The sequence below is a fragment of the Orcinus orca genome, chromosome 2 (genome assembly GCF_937001465.1).
Source record: "Orcinus orca chromosome 2, mOrcOrc1.1, whole genome shotgun sequence".
Taxonomy (NCBI): domain Eukaryota; kingdom Metazoa; phylum Chordata; class Mammalia; order Artiodactyla; family Delphinidae; genus Orcinus; species Orcinus orca.
In genome coordinates this window covers 65432359-65453972 of record NC_064560.1, presented here as the reverse complement: position 1 = coordinate 65453972, position 21614 = coordinate 65432359, and the positions used below count along the sequence as shown (strand labels likewise).

Genomic DNA, 21614 nt, shown 5'->3' with positions numbered 1-21614 from the left:
CCAATTGTGCCAATAAAGTCCCTTTCCCCAATCATAACAATGCATTTAGTATTCATGTCTTCTTAATCTCCTCCAATCTAGAAGAGCTTCTCATCCTTTTTTTGTTTTTCTTGATCCGGACATGTTTTATGAGTTCTGGTCTGTTATTTGGAGAATACACCTTAATTTGGGTTTGTCTGATGAGTAAATTCACATCCTGTATTTCTGGCAAAAGCACCACGTAGGTGATGCTCTGCCCTTCTCAGTGCACCGTATCATTGGATATATGACATTGCTATATATTTCTAATGGTGATGTTATCTTTGATCAGTTGATTATGGCATTATCTGCTGTGTTTCTTCACCATAAATTTAGTATTTTTTTCCCTTTGAAATTAATAAGTATCTTATGGGGAGATATTCCAAGTCTCTGTAAATATTCTGTTACTCATAATACTTTCACCCACTAATTTTAGCATCCATTGATGATTCTTGCTTGCAACAATTACTATTATGATATTTACCAAATAATAACTTTATTTTCCTTCGCTCCTTCTATATTTACTAATTGGAATTCTACTCAGATGAAGAGCTATTCCTTTATTTATTTATATCAGTACAAACTTATAAATATTTATTTATGGATAATAATATATTATTATTACTTTTATTATTATTGATTTTATTGTTCAAATCTTACCACATTTGGTCATTGGGATTCCCTTAAAATTGATTCCTCTGTCATTTCAACATGTTCCCATTATTTTTGAGTACTTTTAAAATTTCAGGCATCATAATACATTCTAGACTTATATTCTTCTTTCCTCACCCAGGCATTACTTCAAGAAGCCCTGATTTCTTTGATTAAATAATGATACTTAGAAAATGTGATCTGAGCATTTTATATGTTCATTGCTACAAGGGGGTTATTGTTTCTAGGTTCTTCTAGTAGACAGAGCTAGGAAATAAATGCATGAACACACACACACACACAATACACATACTTTTGTATCTATTTCTTTATCTATCTCTCTGTAGGAAACCATGAGTTCATGCTGATACTTCTGATTCCAGTACAACACTACAGAGTTAATTCTTTATTTATAACTCCTTTTTTTGACTATGAGAAAACTGGTTGTTATTACTCATAATTAAGTTACTTGTTTACTCAGTTCTAGAATACATCCAAAGCAGTCTTAGAATTGGTAGCTCAGAATTGAATACTGCTGTGAAAAGCACACTTGTGTACTATTGTTTTTGTCTTTAGCTTTAGAGTATATAGCAACAATATTTTTTTCTAAAGTTACTTGAGTCAGTTATTTCCTTCCTACTTCCGTAAGTGTTATTTATTTGCCATAGAGTTTGTTTATTTGTAACTAATCCATTTGGAGTTCTATTCATGGTTTTCTCATTATATTTATTTATTCACATAAGTATATGAAACATTAACATGATTCTAAAAGTTAGAACAATACAATATGATCAGAGAGGTGTCACTTGCCCTTTATTCCTCCTACCCCACTCCCATTCATCCATACTTTATATCCTATTTCCATCTGCCTTCTGTAAGTAATCAATCTTATTAGTTTCTGATTTATCTTGTATTTTTTGCACAAACGAATAGATGTATGTGTATTGTCTAATGTCTCCTTCAGTCTTAAATATGCTGTTTATATTTTACATAACGTTTTATCATTTAACTTTATACCATGAAAATCACCATTCCATATTAGTTCATAGATACCTTCTTCTTCATTTAATAGCTGCACAATACTCCAGTTTTTAAATGCACCAAATTATTCAACCACTCTCTTATATGAGCATTTTCTTCTGTATTGTAATATTATATCCCATTACCTTACTGAATTATTTATTGAGTTAGTCATTGGTTTTCTAGGTCATAATATAAAAAATATGTCATTATATTCATATATATATGTAGAAGCAGAATTGATGCATACTTTTTTTTTTTTTTTTACGGTACGCAGGCCTGTCACTGTTGTGGCCTCTCCCGTTGCGGAGCACAGGCTCCGGACGCGCAGGCTCAGCGGCCATGGCTCATGGGCCCAGCCGCTCCATGGCATGTGGGATCTTCCCAGACTGGGGCACGAACCCGCGTCCCCTACATCGGCAGGCGGACTGTCAACCACTGCGCCACCAGGGAAGCCCGATGCATACTTTTTAAACACATACATATGAACAGAAAGTATCCACCAATTCTTATTTTCTGATTGTCTTTCTCAGGAATGAGTGTTGGATTTTTTCAAAAGATTATTTTTTAATTTTTTAACATTATGGAGATAATCATTAGTTCTTGGTTTTTGGAAATGCTTTTTATAATTTCCCATTCTGACAACTTTTTGTGAAGATTATTAATGTATTTAAAATTTCATAAATTAAATGAATTATTCTTACTCATACCTGGTAAATAATATTATGTGGTCCAAAATGTCAGCCAGTTGTAATAGGTGACCTCAAGTGATTACTGACACCCTGGCTGGTCTCAGAATTGTTGGCACAGACAAAGGTCTCAAGACATAGCTTTAGAAACTTTAACCTTAGAATATTAACTGTTTCAATGGGAGTGATACCTATTTTTATTGAGTCAGTTGTATATGGGATCAAGTGCTATGTAGAAATGTGAATTAACTGGTTACATATTCCTGATTTATACAAGTGATAGTGCAGGGCTCACCTATATTTGCCCACCCCTTAATCTGGTCTGACCTGATTTCAGCTTGTCCTCACCTTGTTATCTTTTGAATTGTTCCATTGGATGTTTGAGTGATATTATGAAACCAGACTTGTCAAAATAACTTGGAGAAAACACATTTTCATCTTAACTCTATATTGGTTTTCAAATTAAAACATGGAAAAGACTAATACAATAGTGGGGAAAATGAGGTGGGAAGGTAGGGGGGATGTCTCTTCAGACATTTGCTAAGTCTCAAGCACGCTACCTCTCTTTAGACTTCAGAGCTTGGTGTGCCGCAGGCACTTGTATCAGCAAGCCTGTCATCACTCATTCAGTCTGATGGGCCCCATCTCTCCTTTTATCAGGCACGGATGGATGGGAGATTTTTGAGTCATTTTATTGTCTGACTGCAGCTTTATAGATGTTCTTTCAGGAAGCAACTCACTTTTTCCTCTTTCTTCCTCTGGCTTGTGGTTTTTTCTTTGCTTCAGGGGTCCTGGTAGGTCAGGGTGTGCTTGTCAAGGCCTTTGGTTATATGGTTTATTTCCCATTCTCTGGTCAGGATAAGCCCTGTTCTTAGCAGATACATAAAATCCACAATTAGTCTTAAGAAACTGGTTTACAGTGACATCATTTCCCTTTAGACTGTCTGACCTTTAAGGCTATCCTTAGGTTACCATGAAGTTGGTGGCTTTTATTCAGTGACCTTTTAGGACTGGCCCTTCTGATTCATTTTTTATAATTTTGACTGAGGTTTTGTTTTTTTTTTTGGTCATAAAATGACCATATTTTCAGGAAACGACAAGCTTTTTTTTTTTTTTTTTTTTTTTTTTTTAAGGGAAGGAATTTGTCCTACCAAAACCTGCAGGTTTAATGGTTAGAGAGACATCCTAGACACGGGCTGCAAATACCTAAAAAAAGCAGGCTCATAATATATACATAAAATACTCAGAGGTAAAAATAGGGAGCAAAGGTGCCTGAGGTTGGGGGAGAGTGTACCTCAACTAAAACATTCAAAGTCAGTTAAAACAATCAAACCCAACTCTGGTCAGGGATCCTACCTTTGAAACCCCTCCATTCATGAGGAATTGAGGGGTTTCTTGGGAAATATAGGAATTTCCAGGCTATAACTGCAACATTCCAGGACAAACTGGATGGTTGGTCACCCTAGACCTAGCATACTTTGTGCATCTAAGCTTTACCTTAAACTAGACTGTAGTTAAACCAAAGCTTTTCTTTTAAGAAATGAGGACTATTTGGATCAAATGACTTCCCCCTGTGAAAACCAAAAGGAAGTGCTTTTTTCCCCTGCTCTGTAAGTTTGCAATTTTCAGTGGGGAAAAAAATAGCAATGCTCACCATTTTATTCTCCTTATAAGCAAAGCAGGACTTCAAACTCTATTTGAGGGATGACCCCTTTTCAGAAATTAGAGGCACTGAATTTATTGCCAACCAGTCATAGCTGTCCATCTGCTAATTCTCTCCACATAGAGGGAGCAGCTGTCATTTCAGAAATGCTACAGTAGATAATAAGATGGGGTGCATTTCCTCTTCAAATGCTTAAAACAAATCCCCAGGAAGAGTGGCAGCAGTTCCCCTGACTGCATGAATCTCTGATATTATTAACACAAAATGCCAAATTGATTTGGAGATTGGAAGAAAATGTATTTGCTTTAAAAGGAAAAGCACTCAAGTTAGGTGTAGTACATATTGTAATAATCTACAATTGCCGAGATCTAGGAACTGCAGAAGCCATAGGCACACACAGAGTTACTCTCAAAATCATAGCCACGCACAGAGCGCTGAATACAAATACACACATATGGGTTTCCCTAGTTCATACAATCTACGTATACCAAAGGAATGCATCGTTGTCTCCACCATTGTGAAACAAAATTTATACCCAACTAACAGCTTGCCTAAGTCTCACATTGGCCCAGTTTCTCTCCAAATCCATGTACCTAGTCAATCTTAGATGCCATCCTCCTCTTGGTACTATTTAATGGCCTGCTTGGTATATTAAATAGTCCATTCAGCAGTCTGTATTGTTATATCCTTGCATTTTTTCCTTAGATAACTTCTTTTCTCTTCAGTCTCATTGCTTCCACCATTAAAAGTGCTCAAGTCAACTTGAACTTAAAACTAACCACAGCCTCTGGTTTGGGGTTCCTAGCCAAGATTCTACTCCCTTCCAATCAACCTGCATATAGCTCTCTGATTATTATTCAAAAGGAAAAATATTAGGATGAGATAAGGAACTAATGAACATAGTCCAAGTGGTGCTATGCGTCCCTGAGTATTGTAGATGTGGATGAGGATGTAGATACAGCTATAGATGGAGACGTGCATGTGTATATAGGTGTGGACATGACATGGACATAGACAAGGGTGATGATAGAGTTATGTAGGTATTTCTCCATGGAGATATCTAAAATAGAGATCATTTAATTTAACCCTCAAAATAGTCCTAGGAGATAGGTTATACTTATATTCTTTTGCATATGACAATATTGACTCTCAAAGGGGCCCCCAACCCTATATCTGGTGACAGAGCTGGGAGTTGAGACTTGATCTCCTTAACTAACACTCAGGCTCATTCTGATTTCAACACAAAACTTTTTCTTTCCTATTTTTTGAAGAACTGTAATCTAGAACAGTGTATCTGCTGTTTGGTAAAGTCATTTCCATGTGGACATTGCTCTTGAACTTGGTCTTTGTGGAACATATGGAAAGAAGAGGTAGAGAGAGTTGCATGGAATTGCTGGCTGTTGGACACATATAATGCTTGCATTTTCATTTCTACAAACAGAAATGCTTTTAAGGGGCCTTCACTGATTTCATTACTTTTGATGTTACAAAGAAAAAAGAAATCCCCAGTGTTGATGAGAATCCAGGTCAAGGCAAGGAGAATCACAGAGCAGTTAAAGAAAATCCTGAGGCTCTGGGATTTTGTGCCTGCAAGTACCTCGATTTGAGAAAAGAAATTCATTTAAACTCAGCAAATAAGCGCAGGAGAAAGTCTGGGACACTGGCTTCTTTCCTTGTTATTTGCTTCTTTCCAAAAATCTGCTTTGTATTTTACCTTCATCCTTGGTCGTCAGGCAGAAACCCTATTTCTAGATGTCATTGCTATTAAAAAGAGGAAGTGGGGGGTGGAAAGCAAGAAAAGAACAAAAAAGTCAGAGAGGTAGACGCAAAAAACCTCCCATTTCGCAAGTCAAAATATGTTAATGGTGAAATCGGGATAAATGATTAATCTAATGATTTTCAGTTTCCAGTGAGCTGTAAGAGGGGCTAGCAAGCAGCAGGAAACTAATATTTAAAGATAATTTCAGAAACATGAGATGAAAAAGTGGTGAAAGGAGGAGGCTGAACCTTTTTCCTTCCGCCTCCAAGGTTTATTGAAAAATAGCGTTTTTTCTTTAAACAGAAAACGTATGTGATTCTACATTTAAATCTAGTACATTTTTTTCACTCCAAATTATTTACTGAATACCAACTCTGACACAGTTACTATATTAAGGTTTTGATGGTAACAAAGAAACTGTTTCTGCCTCTGGGAAGCTTACAGTCTAACTGCAAATGTAAGAGAAATAAAAAGAAATTAAAAAAAAAATCTAAAAAGGTTTTTATAAGAACTCTGATGAAGGTTGTCCCAGGATGCTATTGCAACAAATAGGAGCAGAATGTAATGGCCTGGTGATCAGGGAGAGTTTCCCTGCAGGGCTGATCCCTGAATGTTGAATAGGTGGGAAGGGATAGAGCTTTGAAGAGTCCTGGCAATGAGACCAGTAGGCACAATTGCTCAGAGAACTGTGTGCAGTTTGATCAAGCTGAAGTATGGAAAGACAAGAGCGGCAGGAGGTGGCTATAGGGATTAGGGTAGGGGGTTGGAAGACTAGGCCATGGAAGTACTGCACTGCTTCCTCCTAATCTGTGATACCTTGATCCTTAGCCCTATCGAATAAACAATGTCTCAGCAGGACTTCTGGTTGCCTCCCTGGAGAATGGGCTGTGCTTGGTAATTTATGGTCATCCTTGGCTTTTAGGATGACCTTACCTGTCACTCAGCAACTCAGCTTCCTTCCCTCTGAATTGCAGTCACTGTTCTCACTCACCAGCTGTGTCACCTTTGTAAAGCGACTTGATTCTTTCAAACATGAACATCCCCTTTTCCCAGATGAGGAGATGTATGATTTTAAGCTCATTTCTAGAGCTAATATTCCATGATGATGTCTCTGAAAATGATAGTCTGGCTCTCTGAGTAAATGTCAAGCTTTCTGTGTCATCTGTATGGACTGGGTGGGCAGAAGCAATGTGATAGGAGGAAGAGCCTTATGCTTTTTTTCAGAGGGAAACAGACCTGGATGAACAGCCTAGCTCTAAGTTATGTGACCTCGGGCCATTTATTTAACCATTTCTAAGTGTCACTCTCTTCATTGGGGTGCAATAATATCCAGAGTTACTGGGCCACCTAGAAATATCATATGTAATATGCCCAGCATGATAGATTGAGCTCAACTTAATTATTTGTAGAACTGAAGGTCCCAGAGCCTAGAGAAATTTATTGAATTTGTTTTCCATGGATGTGTTGTATAGCAGGGAACATTTCTCAAACTTTGCCTTCAAACACTGGTGACCCCAAATCAAGTTAAATATGGTTTCTAAGTTCTTTTAGGGGCTGTGAATAATCACGGCACATAGGGAGATTAGAGGCCAGATATGCATCTTTCTGGACAACTTCAATTGATGTCAATTGAGACGAAGACAGAAGGAAGTTAGATTCGTTAATTTAATTGTTTGTCTTGTCGAGCTTTATTTTCTTCTAAACGTGTATTTATTTACTTGTTGTTTGTTCCTGCAGCCACAGATGCTCACTGAGAGGAGGGGATTTGAACAGACAGTGGCTCTCTCCCAGTGCCCATCTGCAGCCCACAATTTACCACGCCAAAGGGCTCCTGCACTACCTGGGCAGCATCGGCCGGCGTCCCATGGTGAGTTACTGCCTTCACTTCCTTCGGCTTCGACACTCTTGCTTGGTTCCTTCCACCTCCCAGGAGGCAGAATACATTCTGTCCAGGCAGGAAGACCAGACACAAGCCAAAGACCTGTGTGTGACAAGCTGTAAAGTGTGTGTGTGTGTGTGTGTGTGTCTGTGTGTGTGTGTGTGTGTATTCAATTCCTAAGGCTGCCATAACGAAGTACCACAAACTGGGTGGCTTAAAACAACAAAAACATATTCTCTCACATTTCTGGAGGCTAGAGGTCTGGAGATTAAAGTGTCAGCAGGCTCTGATCTCTCTGAAGGCTATGGGAAATAACCCTTCATTGCCTCTTCCTGGCTTCTGGTGATTGCCAGCAATCCTTAGCATCCCTTGGCTTGGGCGGGCGGGGCACAATTCCACTCTCTGCCTCTGTCTTCACATGGCCATCTTTGCCCTCTGTGTGTCTGTGTAGAAATTTCCCTTTTCTTATCAGGATAGCAGACACCGGACTAGGGCCCACCCTAATTCAATATGGTCTCCTCTTAACTTGATGACATCTGTAAAGAATCTTTTTCCAAATAAGGTCACATTCATAAGGACTGAGAATTAGAGCTTCAACATATCTTTTTGGGAAACAATTTAACCAACAATAGGAGCAAAGCAGTAGTTCAATACTCATTGGTGAAAACTGGGCAAAAAATTGCATTTCATCCCATTTCCTGGGTCTCTATTTATTTTTTTTTTCCGTTATTGTTCAAGAAAGGAAATGGTATTTTTTCCAAATATTATTTGGAAAAAAATCCTCTAGATGTTCAGATTGACAGTCAACTAGTACTTATTAAATTCCAACGATGATTCTGGCACTGTGCTAGGCACTTTCATGTGTAGGCTTTTCTCCCAAGCCTATAGTAACTTAGCAGTTGATGAAAAACAGACTATATGGCTCCAGAGGCTTAGGCTCAAGATAAGATAGGAGGCAATACTAGCTAAGTAACTGTATGAAACTGTTCATTTATTTTATTTGTATTTTTTTAACATCTTTATCGGAGTATAATTGCTTTACTGATCATTTATTGACTACAAACTGTGAACATATCTGTCTGCAAAAGTGCAGAGGAGCATATGTCCACATTTAGAGTGCTTACCTAACCTAAGGAACTTAAACTAATGTGGAAAAGCTCACGGATGAACCAACTCAGACAGTTACCTCTACCATTAGCCAAATTTTGACCATGTACTATGTCATCAAAACAGTGTCACATTCAATGAATATCTAGTGAAACAATGGGTGAATATCTAATATAGAAGCTTATTTAACTCTCAAAAAGATTAAGAGGTCAAGTGATTTCCTTGGCATCACCAGGAAGCGTACGACAGAGTTGAGATTCAGTTCTGATCTGGTTTTCCACCCAGAACTCCATCTTTCTTCAACACTTACTCTTTGAGAGGATGTGTTGGCGTGTCCTCAAGACTACCTTCAGGTTCGGTGATTCCCTGGAAAGACTCACAGAACCCAGAATAGTTTTTCTGCTCATAATTACAGTTTATTACAGTGAAAGGATACAGATTATAATCAGCAAAGGTAAAAAGCACTGAGGGCAGAGTCAAGGAGAGACAGGTATAAGTCCAGGTGTCTGCTCCCAGGGGAGTTGTATGGACAGTGCTTAATTCTCCAGCAATGATGTGTAATAACAGGTAGAGTGTTGCTAACCGGGGAAGCTCCCCTGAGCCTCGGTGTCCTGGACTTTTTATCTGGGGTTATTTTGTAGCCATGGTTTCCCACGTGGCTGAGCTTAGTTACTCAGTTTCCAGACCCTTCAGAGGTCAAACTGACACTTTGCGGCACAAGAACCCCACCATATATCACATTGTCAGCATCAGCCTTCTCACATTGCCTGAGGCCCAGGTAAAGAAAGACACTTTTATCTAGCAGAATATTCCAAAGATGTCAAGGTGTTCTCCCAGGAGTCAGTCAAGGGCCAGACCTTTCTTTGGAGTGTACAGGGTTTAAACACTTCAGACTTGCTGAGTCAACACTTTATTGCAAAGAGGACAAAGCACATCCTTTTCCCTTAAGAATGCTTTTTCTACACTGGTCAAAATGTGCAATGTTTTCATGCTAGCTCCCACTCCCGGCCCCCCCTTCCAAGGAGATGCTGTAATCTATGCTGTCTACCCTGTAGAAGCAAGTTCATGGCCTACATAGCAGAGCACCAATATCACAGTCAAGATCTTGAAAAGTATGTCTCTCTGAATAGAAGGACTTAGCCTCTGGGAGGAGAGAGAAAGACTTACAGAAAAAAAGTTTCCAACCTGATACACAGTTAAGCATACACACATTCAACCCGTAACAAACAGGATTCCTCTCTGTTCTGACAATCTCTAATTGAAGAGCAGAACATTTATTTTAAAGCGTGACAGGTGAAAGCCTTGTTTAAAAATATAAATAGGGCTTCCCTGGTGGTGCAGTGGTTGGGAGTCCGCCTGCCAATGCAGGGGACACGGGTTCGTGCCCTGGTCCGGGAGGATCCCACATGTTGAGGAGAGGCTGGGCCTGTGAGCCATGGCCGCTGAGCCTGTGCGCCCGGAGCCTGTGCTCCGCAACGGGAGAGGCCACAACAGTGGCCTGCGTACCGCCAAAAAAAAAAAAAAAAAAAGTGAAAAATATAAATAAACATTAATTAACTGTAAACATGACAGCCACAGACTTGTTTCCTGCTGGGACCATCTGAGAGGTGGGTGAGAAACAGCTGAGCCCTAGATGCAATTCACAGTGTCACAAAGCTCTCCTACAGGCTCAACATCACCTTTCAGCTACCTATGCGACTGTATTTAACTGGCCTCCTGCTGACAGCAGAAGCACCGTCAGTCACTCATTCAGTACTCAGGCCTGTCCTGTGCCGGGAAGATTTCCACTGAGTCAAGATTACCTCTTGGGCTAGTTGTAGGTTAACTGTGACTCCACCCAAACTCTGACTCTTATGAAAATATTTCTTAAAGCATCAGGAAGCCAGTTTCTGGTGGCTAGAAGATTCCACCTGTTCTAGATGATACTGAGACATTTGCCTATTGGCAGGTAGAATAATATAAACTCCCAGAACCAATGAGAATGCAAGACAGTGAGAGAAAGCAATGCCATGATACTTCTGGGGGTTGCTAAAACCAGATAATTCATTCAGTTTATAAGCAATATGGCATTATTCACAAATTGTTTCATCCATCCACCCATTCATTCATCCATCCATCCTTCCATCCATCCATTCATCCATCCATCCATCCATCCATCCATCCATCCATCTGTCCATCTATCCGTCTGGGCAGTCATCCACTTGTCTACTCCTTTACACCATGTGTGTAATCACTGTGCTAGATGCCAGAAGTTACCTTTTCTTTGAGGAGTCCATAGTTTCCTTGGTAGAAAGTATAGTCAGGTCTGCAAAGAAAGCAATGTAGTAAAAGATGGTAAAAACTGAAACCAAGGCTCGTGAGAGTTGTAAGAACACAAATGAGAGGTTGAGCCACTTTCCCTCAAGGTTATGGAAAAGCTAGAGACTGGAGATGCCATTTGAGCTAGACTTGAAAGATGAGTAAAAGTTTTTCTTGTACTAGTAGTAAAGTAGAGAGGTAGTCTTTTTTTATTGTAGTAAAGTAGAGAAATATTCTTTCTTCAGAGGTCTACAGGCCTGATTATGGACTTTTAGACCTTCTGCCTTGTGAAATTGAAGAGTTGGTGAATTTAGGGTCACCTCACAGAGCAAAAGAAAGAAAGCTTTTTATTAACTGATGGCATAGTTCTCACATCACACTGATCTTACGGTCTCTTTCCCATCTTCTTGAACTTCCATTTTCTGTCTCTCTTGTTTGTTAGAAGATCAGGAAACCTGCTCCAGATGTTGGAGCCAAAAACCCAGAAACCTACAAAATATTGGCATATTCATACACTGGAATACTATTCAGCAATAAAAACTTAAGGACAGGGCTTCCCTGGTGGGGCAGTGGTTGAGAGTCCGCCTGCCCATGCAGGGGACGCGGGTTCGTGCCTCAGTCTGGGAAGATCCCACATGCCGCGGAGCGGCTGGGCCTGTGAGCCATGGCCTCTGAGCCTGCGCGTCCGGAGCCTGTGCTCCATCCACAACGGGAGAGGCCACAACAGTGAGAGGCCCGCGTACCGCAAAAAAAAAAAAAAAAAAAAAGATAAAAAATTAAAGACAGTAACAATAAACTACAGATATACTCAGCAACATGGACCAATTTCAGGAACATGTTTAGTGAAATAAGCTAGACACTAAGAAGCACAAATTCTGTGTTTCTATTTATGCAAAATTTAAGTAAACCAGAACAGTGGTTGCCTCTAGAAGGGGATTAAATAAAAGGGGCCAAGAGGGAACTTTCTAGGTTAGTGGAAATGTTCTATATTTTGAATGAAGAGTCAGTTACACCAAAACTCATTGACTCGAAACTCATTCAAGTTCTGTTCATATACTCATTTACATTTATATTTACTTAGAATTAAAGACAAATCAAAGCAAACTCACAGAGCTTTGAAATGCAGGTAGGAGGTAAAGGGGGCTGTCCCAAACTAAATTGACCAGCATGGAGGCCTGCAAGTCAAACCAAGGAAGATTACCTTTGCCAGAACAGAGAGAAAGGCTGAGAAGATTTATTAGAAATCAGTAAGCTCTGGCCAGAGAAAATGTATGTAAGCAGAGAAGCCCAGAGGAGCAGACAGGCTTGACAGTCAATGAGTAGGAAGCGTTGAAGTGTTCCTCTTTGCAGAGTGAGCACCCCATAAGGGCCAGGAGGCACAAGGCTCAGGGGCAGTAGGGCATGGCTTGGGGGAGTGGGCGAAAGCTCTCAGGCTCTAGCAAGCTCCCAGGAAGCCAGATCAGCAGTTTCTTCTGAGCTGCTGGGTTGTAGCTACCTGGCCCCTGTGCTGCTGCAAAGGGTCTGGGCTTCAGAATTAGGGGAGGTATGGATTCCCATCCCCTTGGCTCTTGCTCTTTGAGTGCCTGTTGGTAAAGGGATTGCAGTGCTCTCTGAGCAGCTCATTGATTTCCGTTTACCACTCACAAAAACTAGGGCACCTTCTGCCAGGGGCCAGGGAGGGCATAGTTTGGTTTTATCTTTCTCTGGGGCCCAATGGAACAGAACTTTTAGCTGCTTAAATGATTTTCCTGGTCTTCTCTGTCCCTCTGGCATATGTTTTTAGTTAATCAGCTTCTTTTTTAAAAAAAGGCATGAAAGGAGAGGGGAAAAAGGAATGGCACGTCCCTTCCTGAAATCTTGTCTCCAAGGACCTCAAGATACTCTGTACACATAATTTATTTTATCTCCACTTTACTCCTCAGAAGTGTTAGAAGAACAAGTGTTATTGTTACTTATTTTCATTGACTCAGGCTAAGGTACTGAATCTAGAATTCTCCCCTTTTTGTATTTGAGGATATAGTAGGGAAAAAAAGAAAAAATCCCCAAGCCAAAAAAAAACCCATGGAGGTCCTGGGTAAAAATAATAATAATCTGATTCCATATTTTTTTATTTAAAATTGTTCCCATGCTATCAGAATAAAGATTGAACAGTGCTTCTTTAACATACCAGAAACCATGTTTTGTAGGTGTTTTTTTTAAATGATAAAAAGAGAATGCATACAATGTGTAATTTTTATTTTTTTAATTAATTTTTATTGGAGTCTAGTTGATTTACAGTGTTGTGTTAGTTTCTGCTGTACAGCAAAGTGAATCAGTTATACATATATCCACTCTTTTTTTTAATTTTATTTTTAAATTTTTTAAAATAAATAAATAAATTTATTTATTTATTTATTTTTGTCTGCGTTGGGTCTTCGTTGCTGCACGCGGGCTTTCTCTAGTTGCAGCGAGCGGGGACTACTCTTAATTGCGGTGCATGGGCTTCTCATTGCTCTGACTTCTCGTGTTGTGGAGCACGGACTCTAGGCGCACGGGCTTCAGTAGTTGTGGCATGTGGGCTCAGCAGTTGTGGCACACGGGCCCTAGAGCACAGACTCAGTAGTTGTGGCGCACGGACTCTAGAACATAGGCTCAGTAGTTGCGGCACACGAGCTTAGTTGCTCCGCGGCATGTGGGATCTTCCCGGACCAGGGCTCAAACATGTGTCCCCTGCATTGGCAGGTGGATTCTTAATCACTGCACTGCCAGGGAAGTCCTCCACTCTTTTTTAGATTCTCTTCCCATATAGGTCATTACAGAGTATTGAGTAGAGTTCCCTGTGTTATATAGTAGGTTCTTATTAGTTATATATTTTATATATAGTAGTGTGTTATGTCAATCCTGTAGGTGTTTTTACAGATGTAAATACTCTACATTTAAGTGAATTGCTGAGGTTTCTTGGATAAACTTATGTTGGAAAACAAAGGGAATATTCCCTTCTCTCTGACTAGTATCTCCAATGAAATTTCTGTGTATCACAGGGACTGGAAACCTGGGGTTCCCCATATGCTACAGGGAAGGCCAGTTAGATTTTTCAAAGAAGTCTGAGAAAATTCCCTCTTTTTCATTTTTTGCAGAATGGACTGAGGTTAGGAGGTGAGGTAGAGGGGAAAATAGGAGGGTGTTTGCCTGGATCAGTGTTTCCCTCAGCCTAGTTGAAGGTGCCTCTGCTCAGCGCTGGTGGAAATGGGAGGAAGGCAAGAGACAGGGCCAGATGGACTAGTTTTGCTATAAAGGTATTCTCTGTGAGGGTGGGCTGCAAGTCAGAACAGGCTTCAGATGAAGACATGGGGAGACCTGTGCTTCATCTGCTAAATATCTATGTCCAAGGAGGACTCTAGTGAGAGAGCAAGGCAGGGATGATGATGGCCAATGGCACTGGGCATAGAGCTCAAAGTTCTAGTCCCAGAAAGTAGGGTTTGCCAAGACCAAAGCACAGTCCAGCCTAGGGTCCAAGACAACCAACAGTCCTCCAAGATAGGATTGCAAATCAGGAAACGGAAGCAAGCTTCCTTTTATTGAGTGGCTAGGCATGGTGGTGGGTCAGTGTTCATACCCCATTCCCTAGGTTTATCCAGACAATTTGGAAATCTGCCATGGGTCAAAAAGACTAGTCTAGATCCCACCTTCTGGTGAAGACAGGGTTCCCAATAAGCTCTCTACCCTAACTGACGTTGTCACACAAAGTGGGTAGGTTAATGCTTCTACCTTGAGAACTTTAGTACCTGCAACTGAGTGAGATAGATGGCAGAGGCCTCACCCAGGCTGATAGGTTGCAGGCACTGTGTCCAAAGGTGGTGGCCAGACTGCTGCTTCTCTCCCTTCAATGTCTAAAGCTAGAGAAAAAGAGCAGTTTTAACTGCTGGGGAGCCTACCAAGGCCTCACTGCACAAGTACCCTCTTGGGGTGTTAAGCTCCCTCCTCACTGAGGGACAGCTGGCCAGAGAAAGCGAGTAGAAATCAGCTTAGGCAAGACCTCAGGTTAAACCTGGTCATTCACTCTTAATTTTGCTAATTGACAGACTTGTTATACTGCGCTTTATCATTGATAAATCCAATGTTTTATAATATTTTGTTCTGGAAAATCTTTGGAGCCAGACCAGTTAGAGTTTGAGGTAAAACACATGGGTTTTCAATGGGAGGCCATGTGCAAATCACTTAACTTCCTTTAACCTTAGTAAAAGTTGAGCCTCATATGTAAATGTGAATGATAGCCTCCTTTCAGGAATTTTATACTGATTAAACATGTATGTAAAACCTTAGCAGTGTGACTGGTACGTATCAAGCATTTAAATAAACAGCAGAGATTAAAATTATTACTTCCCAGGAGGGTGCTACATACAAAACAAAGCCTCATACTAGACTGCATGATTTTGCGTTAATGTACATGTGCTCTTTCAATGTAATTGAAATATTTTGGAAGGCAGGCCATTATATTATAATACATAACACTGGAATGGCAGAAAACCTCCTCCAGCATTTTATAACAGGTAATAAAGGGTCCCACTGTGAGAAATCTCATAACCGGTTAGTTACTAATACCTTCTGCTTAGTGAAATGTGAAAAATTTCACCCCAAATTAGACGTTGGAGGGGGACAAAACTGATTTGTAAGTAAAGGCTGCTTTTCTAAGGCCACGTTGGAACTTTGGCCCACAACGATGCACTTTAAGTGAAAGTCTTTCACTTTAGGAAAGGGAAAGCCGCATCACATCTTCTTTCAGGTAGTTATAGGAATAAGTGCTGCACATGCCCGCTGTGGTTAGCCTCAGCCATGACTGATGTTGCTGGTAACTTAGATGAAACACTTGCTAAGAAGAGAGCATGACTGTCAATAAAAGGACTGGGAAATGTGGTCTTGCAAACAGGGTTCTTGGATAATTGAACATGCCACCAATAGCATTTCCCTCATAGAAAGGTTTACTCTACTCAAGAGCTTGGGCTGAATGTTGTCTGCAAAATATTGTGCACAGGCTGGCATCTCCAGGGCTTTAGTGAGACTTGGTTGGTTTAATTGGAAGCATTGCTGTTTTGAGTTTCCATCACATTCCCCAGAATTAGCCTTCTTTGAGCTCCAGCCTCGCCTTCATTTTCTTGTGGCTATGGAATAAATAATGCAGAGGTCTTGCTGCCGGGAAGCAGGAATGAGACCCAGATGTCAGGAATGGAAAACACAGCAGCTTAAAGCTGGCGAAGCAGAGCAGTAAACAATCAGGAATAGGTGAGCTGCGGGAACGGGGGAATGGCTAGGGGAGGTGTGTTTGAGATGGGGGTGGGCAACCTCTTGAACAAGGTGCCCAAGTAGCTTACAGAGGAACCAGGGTGGGACCAAAGAATGGAGGGGAAAGATGGTGAAGGCATGTGAGTAGCGTAGTCATGTGGCCCTGAACGGTCTCTTTGCTGAGCAAGAAATGATGGAGCTCATGTTTGCGTGAATTAAATTAACCTTGCAATTTAACTCAGACAGTAATTCACTGGGAAAGGCACTAGGGAGATGCGTGAGAGCCTGATTTCAAAATCGTAATCCAATCCACACTATACACCTCGCTGATGAAGAAAGTGAGACACAAGGGAATCAGTTTAGCTCAGGGTGAACAAGTTCCAAACTAGCCACTCCAGCTCAGACAACAAAACTTAACTGAACGAAACCTTCAAATCTGCATCTCTTCCCATGTTCCTTGCCTTGGGGAAAAGCACATCATATTGTCTATTCACTTAATCCGGAAATCTAGGTATTATTCCTAACCTCTTCCTCACTGAGCCCCTAAATCCATTTAGTCTCCAATTCCTATAGATTTTACTTCCTTACTCTCTCACCAAAAGTCCTTTCTCTCCATACTTACATTTGCTGACTTAAACTAGGCCCTTGTCATTTCTCTTGCCTGGTCTCAGTCCTTGTAATCCATTCTTAACACTCCTGTTCTGGTGATCTGATCATGCTGGTCCTCTTTGCTCCAATACGTTGATGGCTGCTTCACCACCTTCGGGAAAATGTCCAAACATCCTGGAATGGTGTGCACGTGCATTAATGATGTGACCACTGTCCACTTCTGCCTACACCTAAGGTCCACTCTCCTTCACTCTGTAGTCTTTTTCTGAATTATTGAAATTCTTCATACCCATAGTCCTTTCTTCCTCATTGTCCGTTTGCTTGGACAGCCCTCACTCAGCAGGACTCATCTTAGGCATCGCCCCCTAGAGAACCCCAGAACCACCACATCATACACCTTCAGGGGTGCCATTCCTTAAAGTGCAGTGTGAATGATGCCCCATGAGTTGTGCAGCGTGTCCTTATCTGGGTTCCCAGAGAACCCTGTGTGTCTCTCTCCTCTCACTGCAATATGATCACCTATTCACTTGTGGGATCATCCCAACAAAACAGCTCCTGGAAGAGGCAACATAGACCTGCAAAGTGTTTTAAAACGTGGAGTCTGGATGAGAGCAAACTCAGGTTCAATTACTTGCTCACATACTTAATAGCAGTGCAAACTTAAGCAAGCCTAGGCAAGTTACTTCTTTATTTTTGCTGTTAAGTTTTCTCAGCTGCAAAACGGGGGATAATTATAGCACCTACTTCATCATGAGATAATCTACATTAAGTGTTTAGCACAGTATCTGAAGCATCGTTAAGTCTTCAATAAATTAACTACTGTTGTTCTTGTCATTGTTATTGAGGGCAGTACTGCCTTATATTAAAATTTTAATTTCTCCTGCCACACCACAGGCACCCAGCGAATATTTGTTGACTCAATTGATGAATAAGCAAGATAGGGCCATTGATTAACCCATGGGTGTTAGAGTGCCATGACTGGGCACACTTCCTATTACAGAATTTTACCGAAAGGAAGTAGACAAGTGTAAAGTCATCCATAGGAAAGAAAAAGCTTCCTCAACTGAAATAACTTGATAATTTGTCTTGTAATTGCCCCCTGCAATTTAGAGGAACACATGTTTCTTATAACTAACAGGCATTTATTTTTATGGATGTCATTTGAGCAACAAGTAGAACAATGCCTCCTTTACTCTGAATTTTCAGAGGCCGCTAGAACTCCTAGGGCTCATTCCCACAGGTGGGGATGTCTATAATTTGTTGTTTACTTCAGCTTTCAGAATCTGTTAAGAGTCAGAAAACAATCAAATCTTCGTTTCCAGTTGAATTTGGCAGCTAAGGAGCACCTGTCACCACATAGGCCTAGCTTCTGCCTTTATTGAGGAATCTGTTGCTAAGACACAGTCTTAATTTGTTTGCACACTTTTCATAAGAATGTGGGTTTTTATTCACAGAGAGAAACTGAGGCATGAGAGATACAGGTTGGTGGAAAATTCATGATGGTAGAGGATTAAACCTCGATGATTTGATTGGTCTCTTTAGAGGCTTTCAATGCATGGTCCCGGGCCCAGGGGCATCAGCATCACCTGGGATTGTTAGAAATGCACATTCCTGGACCCCACCCAGACTTGCTTGCATCACAGAATTGCTGGGGAGTGGCCCACAGTCTGTGATTTAACAAGTCCTCCAGGTTATTCTGATGCTTGATAACATGTCAGATCCACTGCTCTAGACTCCAGACCCATACAAGTGGGTTTCAACCCTGGCTGCACATTTAGAATCACCTGGAAAACTTTAAAAAATCCCATCAGGGCTTCCCTGGTGGCACAATGGTTGAGAGTCCACCTGCCGATACAGGGGACGCGGGTTCGTGCCCCAGCCCGGGGAGATCCCACGTGCCGCGGAGCGGCTGGGCCCGTGAGCCATGGCCGCTGAGCCTGCGCGTCCGGAGCCTGTGCTCCGCAACGGGAGAGGCCACAACAGGGAGAGGCCCGCGTACCGCAAAAAAACCCCCCAAAAACCAAAAGAACAATACTCCTGTGTATAACGGGAGGCAAAGATAAAAAATCCCATCAGCCTGGTGTCACTGCAGACCAATTAAATCAAAATCTCTGGAGATGGGCTCTAGGGATTGATATTTTAAAAATCTCCTCAGGAGATTCTAATGCACAGACAGGTTAGAGAAGCACTGGCCTAGGTATATTTTTGTTGCACATAACAGAAAACTGCTAAAGTAACCAAAGTGGGAATTTTGAAGGAAAAAATTCAAATAAGTTCTAACCAGAACTGGAAAGCACCAAAACCCCAGACACCTCTTCTGTCCATCTCGCATTTTTCTCCTTCTGTGGCCACATTTTCTGTTTTCTGCTTTTCTCTGCACATTTAATTATCTCACCCTTTACAAAACAACTTCTTTTTCTCATTCACTGATTCTGCTCTGCTTTTTTGTTATTTGTCTTGTCATTGGACCAACTCCCTCCTCCCAACTCTGTATGACCTTTTGGCTTGAACACCCACAGCTCTAGATTCTAGAGAGATTTATTTTCTCATAAGATTTTTAACTTGCAACTATGAACTAAGGATTCCCCCCACCAAACAAAAATCTTTTTTTTTTTTTGAAGAGAAAAAAAATACTTTTCTGCTAACAGGAAATTTGCAATGTAATTAATAAATCTCCCCACCCATCCAATAAAATAGTAGCTTTCTATTATTGACAAGAGAGAGGGGGAGGAAAAGAAAGGTACATTTATGGAGAACAGTTTCAATTCCTTTAGTTCTTAAAACTTTCATCTCACAGATGTTTGTCTGACAACCACCTTGATTCCAGAAATTAGTCTTGACATTGCTGAATTCTTCCCTGCTTACATAGCCCAAGCAACACACCTATCAGTTCTAACCTGCTATTCAAGAGTTTTCATCTTCTCCCATTATGACCGGGCAGACCATCTACCTATTTACCCTTTTTAATTTTTCTTACACATATGTGTTTATTTATGGCTCCATGCATGCACCTTGCGTATCCCGGGACATTCCTGCTGTCAATGGCTTCCTGTTCAATCAGTGAACTATAGGACTTCATCAGATACCAGAAAGTAGCCTCAGCCATCACCTCATCTAACTTCTCAACCAACAACATCGTTGATAGCAATTTATTTGGCTTTTGCTGAAGTATTTCCAGAGAACGGAAACTTTTAAAAGTGCGACACAGCATTGCAAGACAGCTATAATCATCAAAAGTTATTTCGATAACTTTCAAAATAAATATTTTGAATATTCAATATTCAAAATAAATATTCAACAACTGAATTTAATATGGAGCTGGAATCTATGTCCATGATACATATCCTCCTTCCTTTTGCCTTCCTCTGCTCTTTGAAATGAGAGCAAATATATTTATTCATGTTTCAAACTGGCAAATTTATAAATTTGGAGGGCTGCTGTCAAGACCCCACTGAGCCTTCTTTTTTTCTAGGATAAGCATCTCCAGTATCTTTAGGCAATCTGTGTTTATAAACATTCCCATTTCCTTGGCCTTCTGATTCCTCTCTACTGAGGTACACTAGCTTGTTTTAAAAGGCCACACTCAGAATTAAAAAAACACTATATGAGATATAAATTGACCAGTATGAGGTACATTGGACTGATTGTTCTCCTTATGCATGACCACTTTACTTCTCCAGAAGCAATTTATGATTAATCTTGACATCCATGGCTACTGAGTCATTCTGAGCAAACTGTCATCTAAAACCTCCAAATCTCACATTCAAAACCTACTTCTTAGCTAAATGTCACTTTTACTTTTGCCACTGTTAGAATCTAATTGTAGGAGCTGCATATTCCAATTTAAGTTTTTCTATTTCCAGAATTGTGCTCTTTTTGGCCCTTATAATTTCTGCTCTTACTTGTTTACTCTGCTATCAGTTGTAGTCAATTCTGTATCGTTAGCAAATGTGACAAACACCTTCAGTTACCCACCCTGTGTGCTTAACTAACTACACAAAGACTACATTTCTACAGACTAAGGAACAAATGTGAGGAAATACCAGGACTTCTATCTCTTTGAAACACACAAATGTGTATGTATCATATATTAATTTTAAGTACACAGATCACACACCTCTACAACTTGATAAATTCTCACGAAAAGAACACACCATGTAACCATCAACCAAATCGAGAGACAGAACACCACGGGCAACCCAGACATCAGACCATAATGTAATGCCCCCCTTCCCCCAAACATAGACATTATCCTAATTTCTATCACTGCATTAGTTTTGCCTGTTTTTGAATGTCATATCAAGGAAATCATATGGATGTACTCTTTTGTATCTAGCTTGTTCTTTCATTCTTAATGCTGGACAGTATTCTGTTGAATGATTATACTACAATTTATTAATCAATTCTACTGTTTACAGATTTAGGGTACTAAAAATAGTGTTGCTATGTATATTCTTGATATCTTCTGGTGCCCAGTGTATGCGTTTCTATTGGGCAGGTTCTAGAATATGTGTATATTCAGCTTTAGAAGACACTCCAGAATTGTTTTCCACAGTAGTGGTATAGATATAGTCCCACAAGCTGGGTTCAAGAGTTTCACTTGCTCCATATCCCAGCCAACGTTTGGTATTGTCTTTTCATGATGTTAAATGCAGGGGCATC

General features: G+C 40.5%; 1 protein-coding gene across 1 annotated transcript in view; it reads left to right on the top strand.

Moving 5' to 3' along the window:
* The window catches only part of AGBL1 (AGBL carboxypeptidase 1), a gene marked incomplete at its 5' end in the record, with an annotated part of 714342 nt that overhangs the window by 385006 nt on the left and 307722 nt on the right, over positions 1-21614 (top strand). Inside the window, one exon of the mRNA XM_049707013.1 lies at positions 7538-7667. Within this exon, the coding sequence (XP_049562970.1) occupies positions 7538-7667 (130 nt within the window). The remainder of the gene's footprint in view (positions 1-7537; positions 7668-21614) is intronic.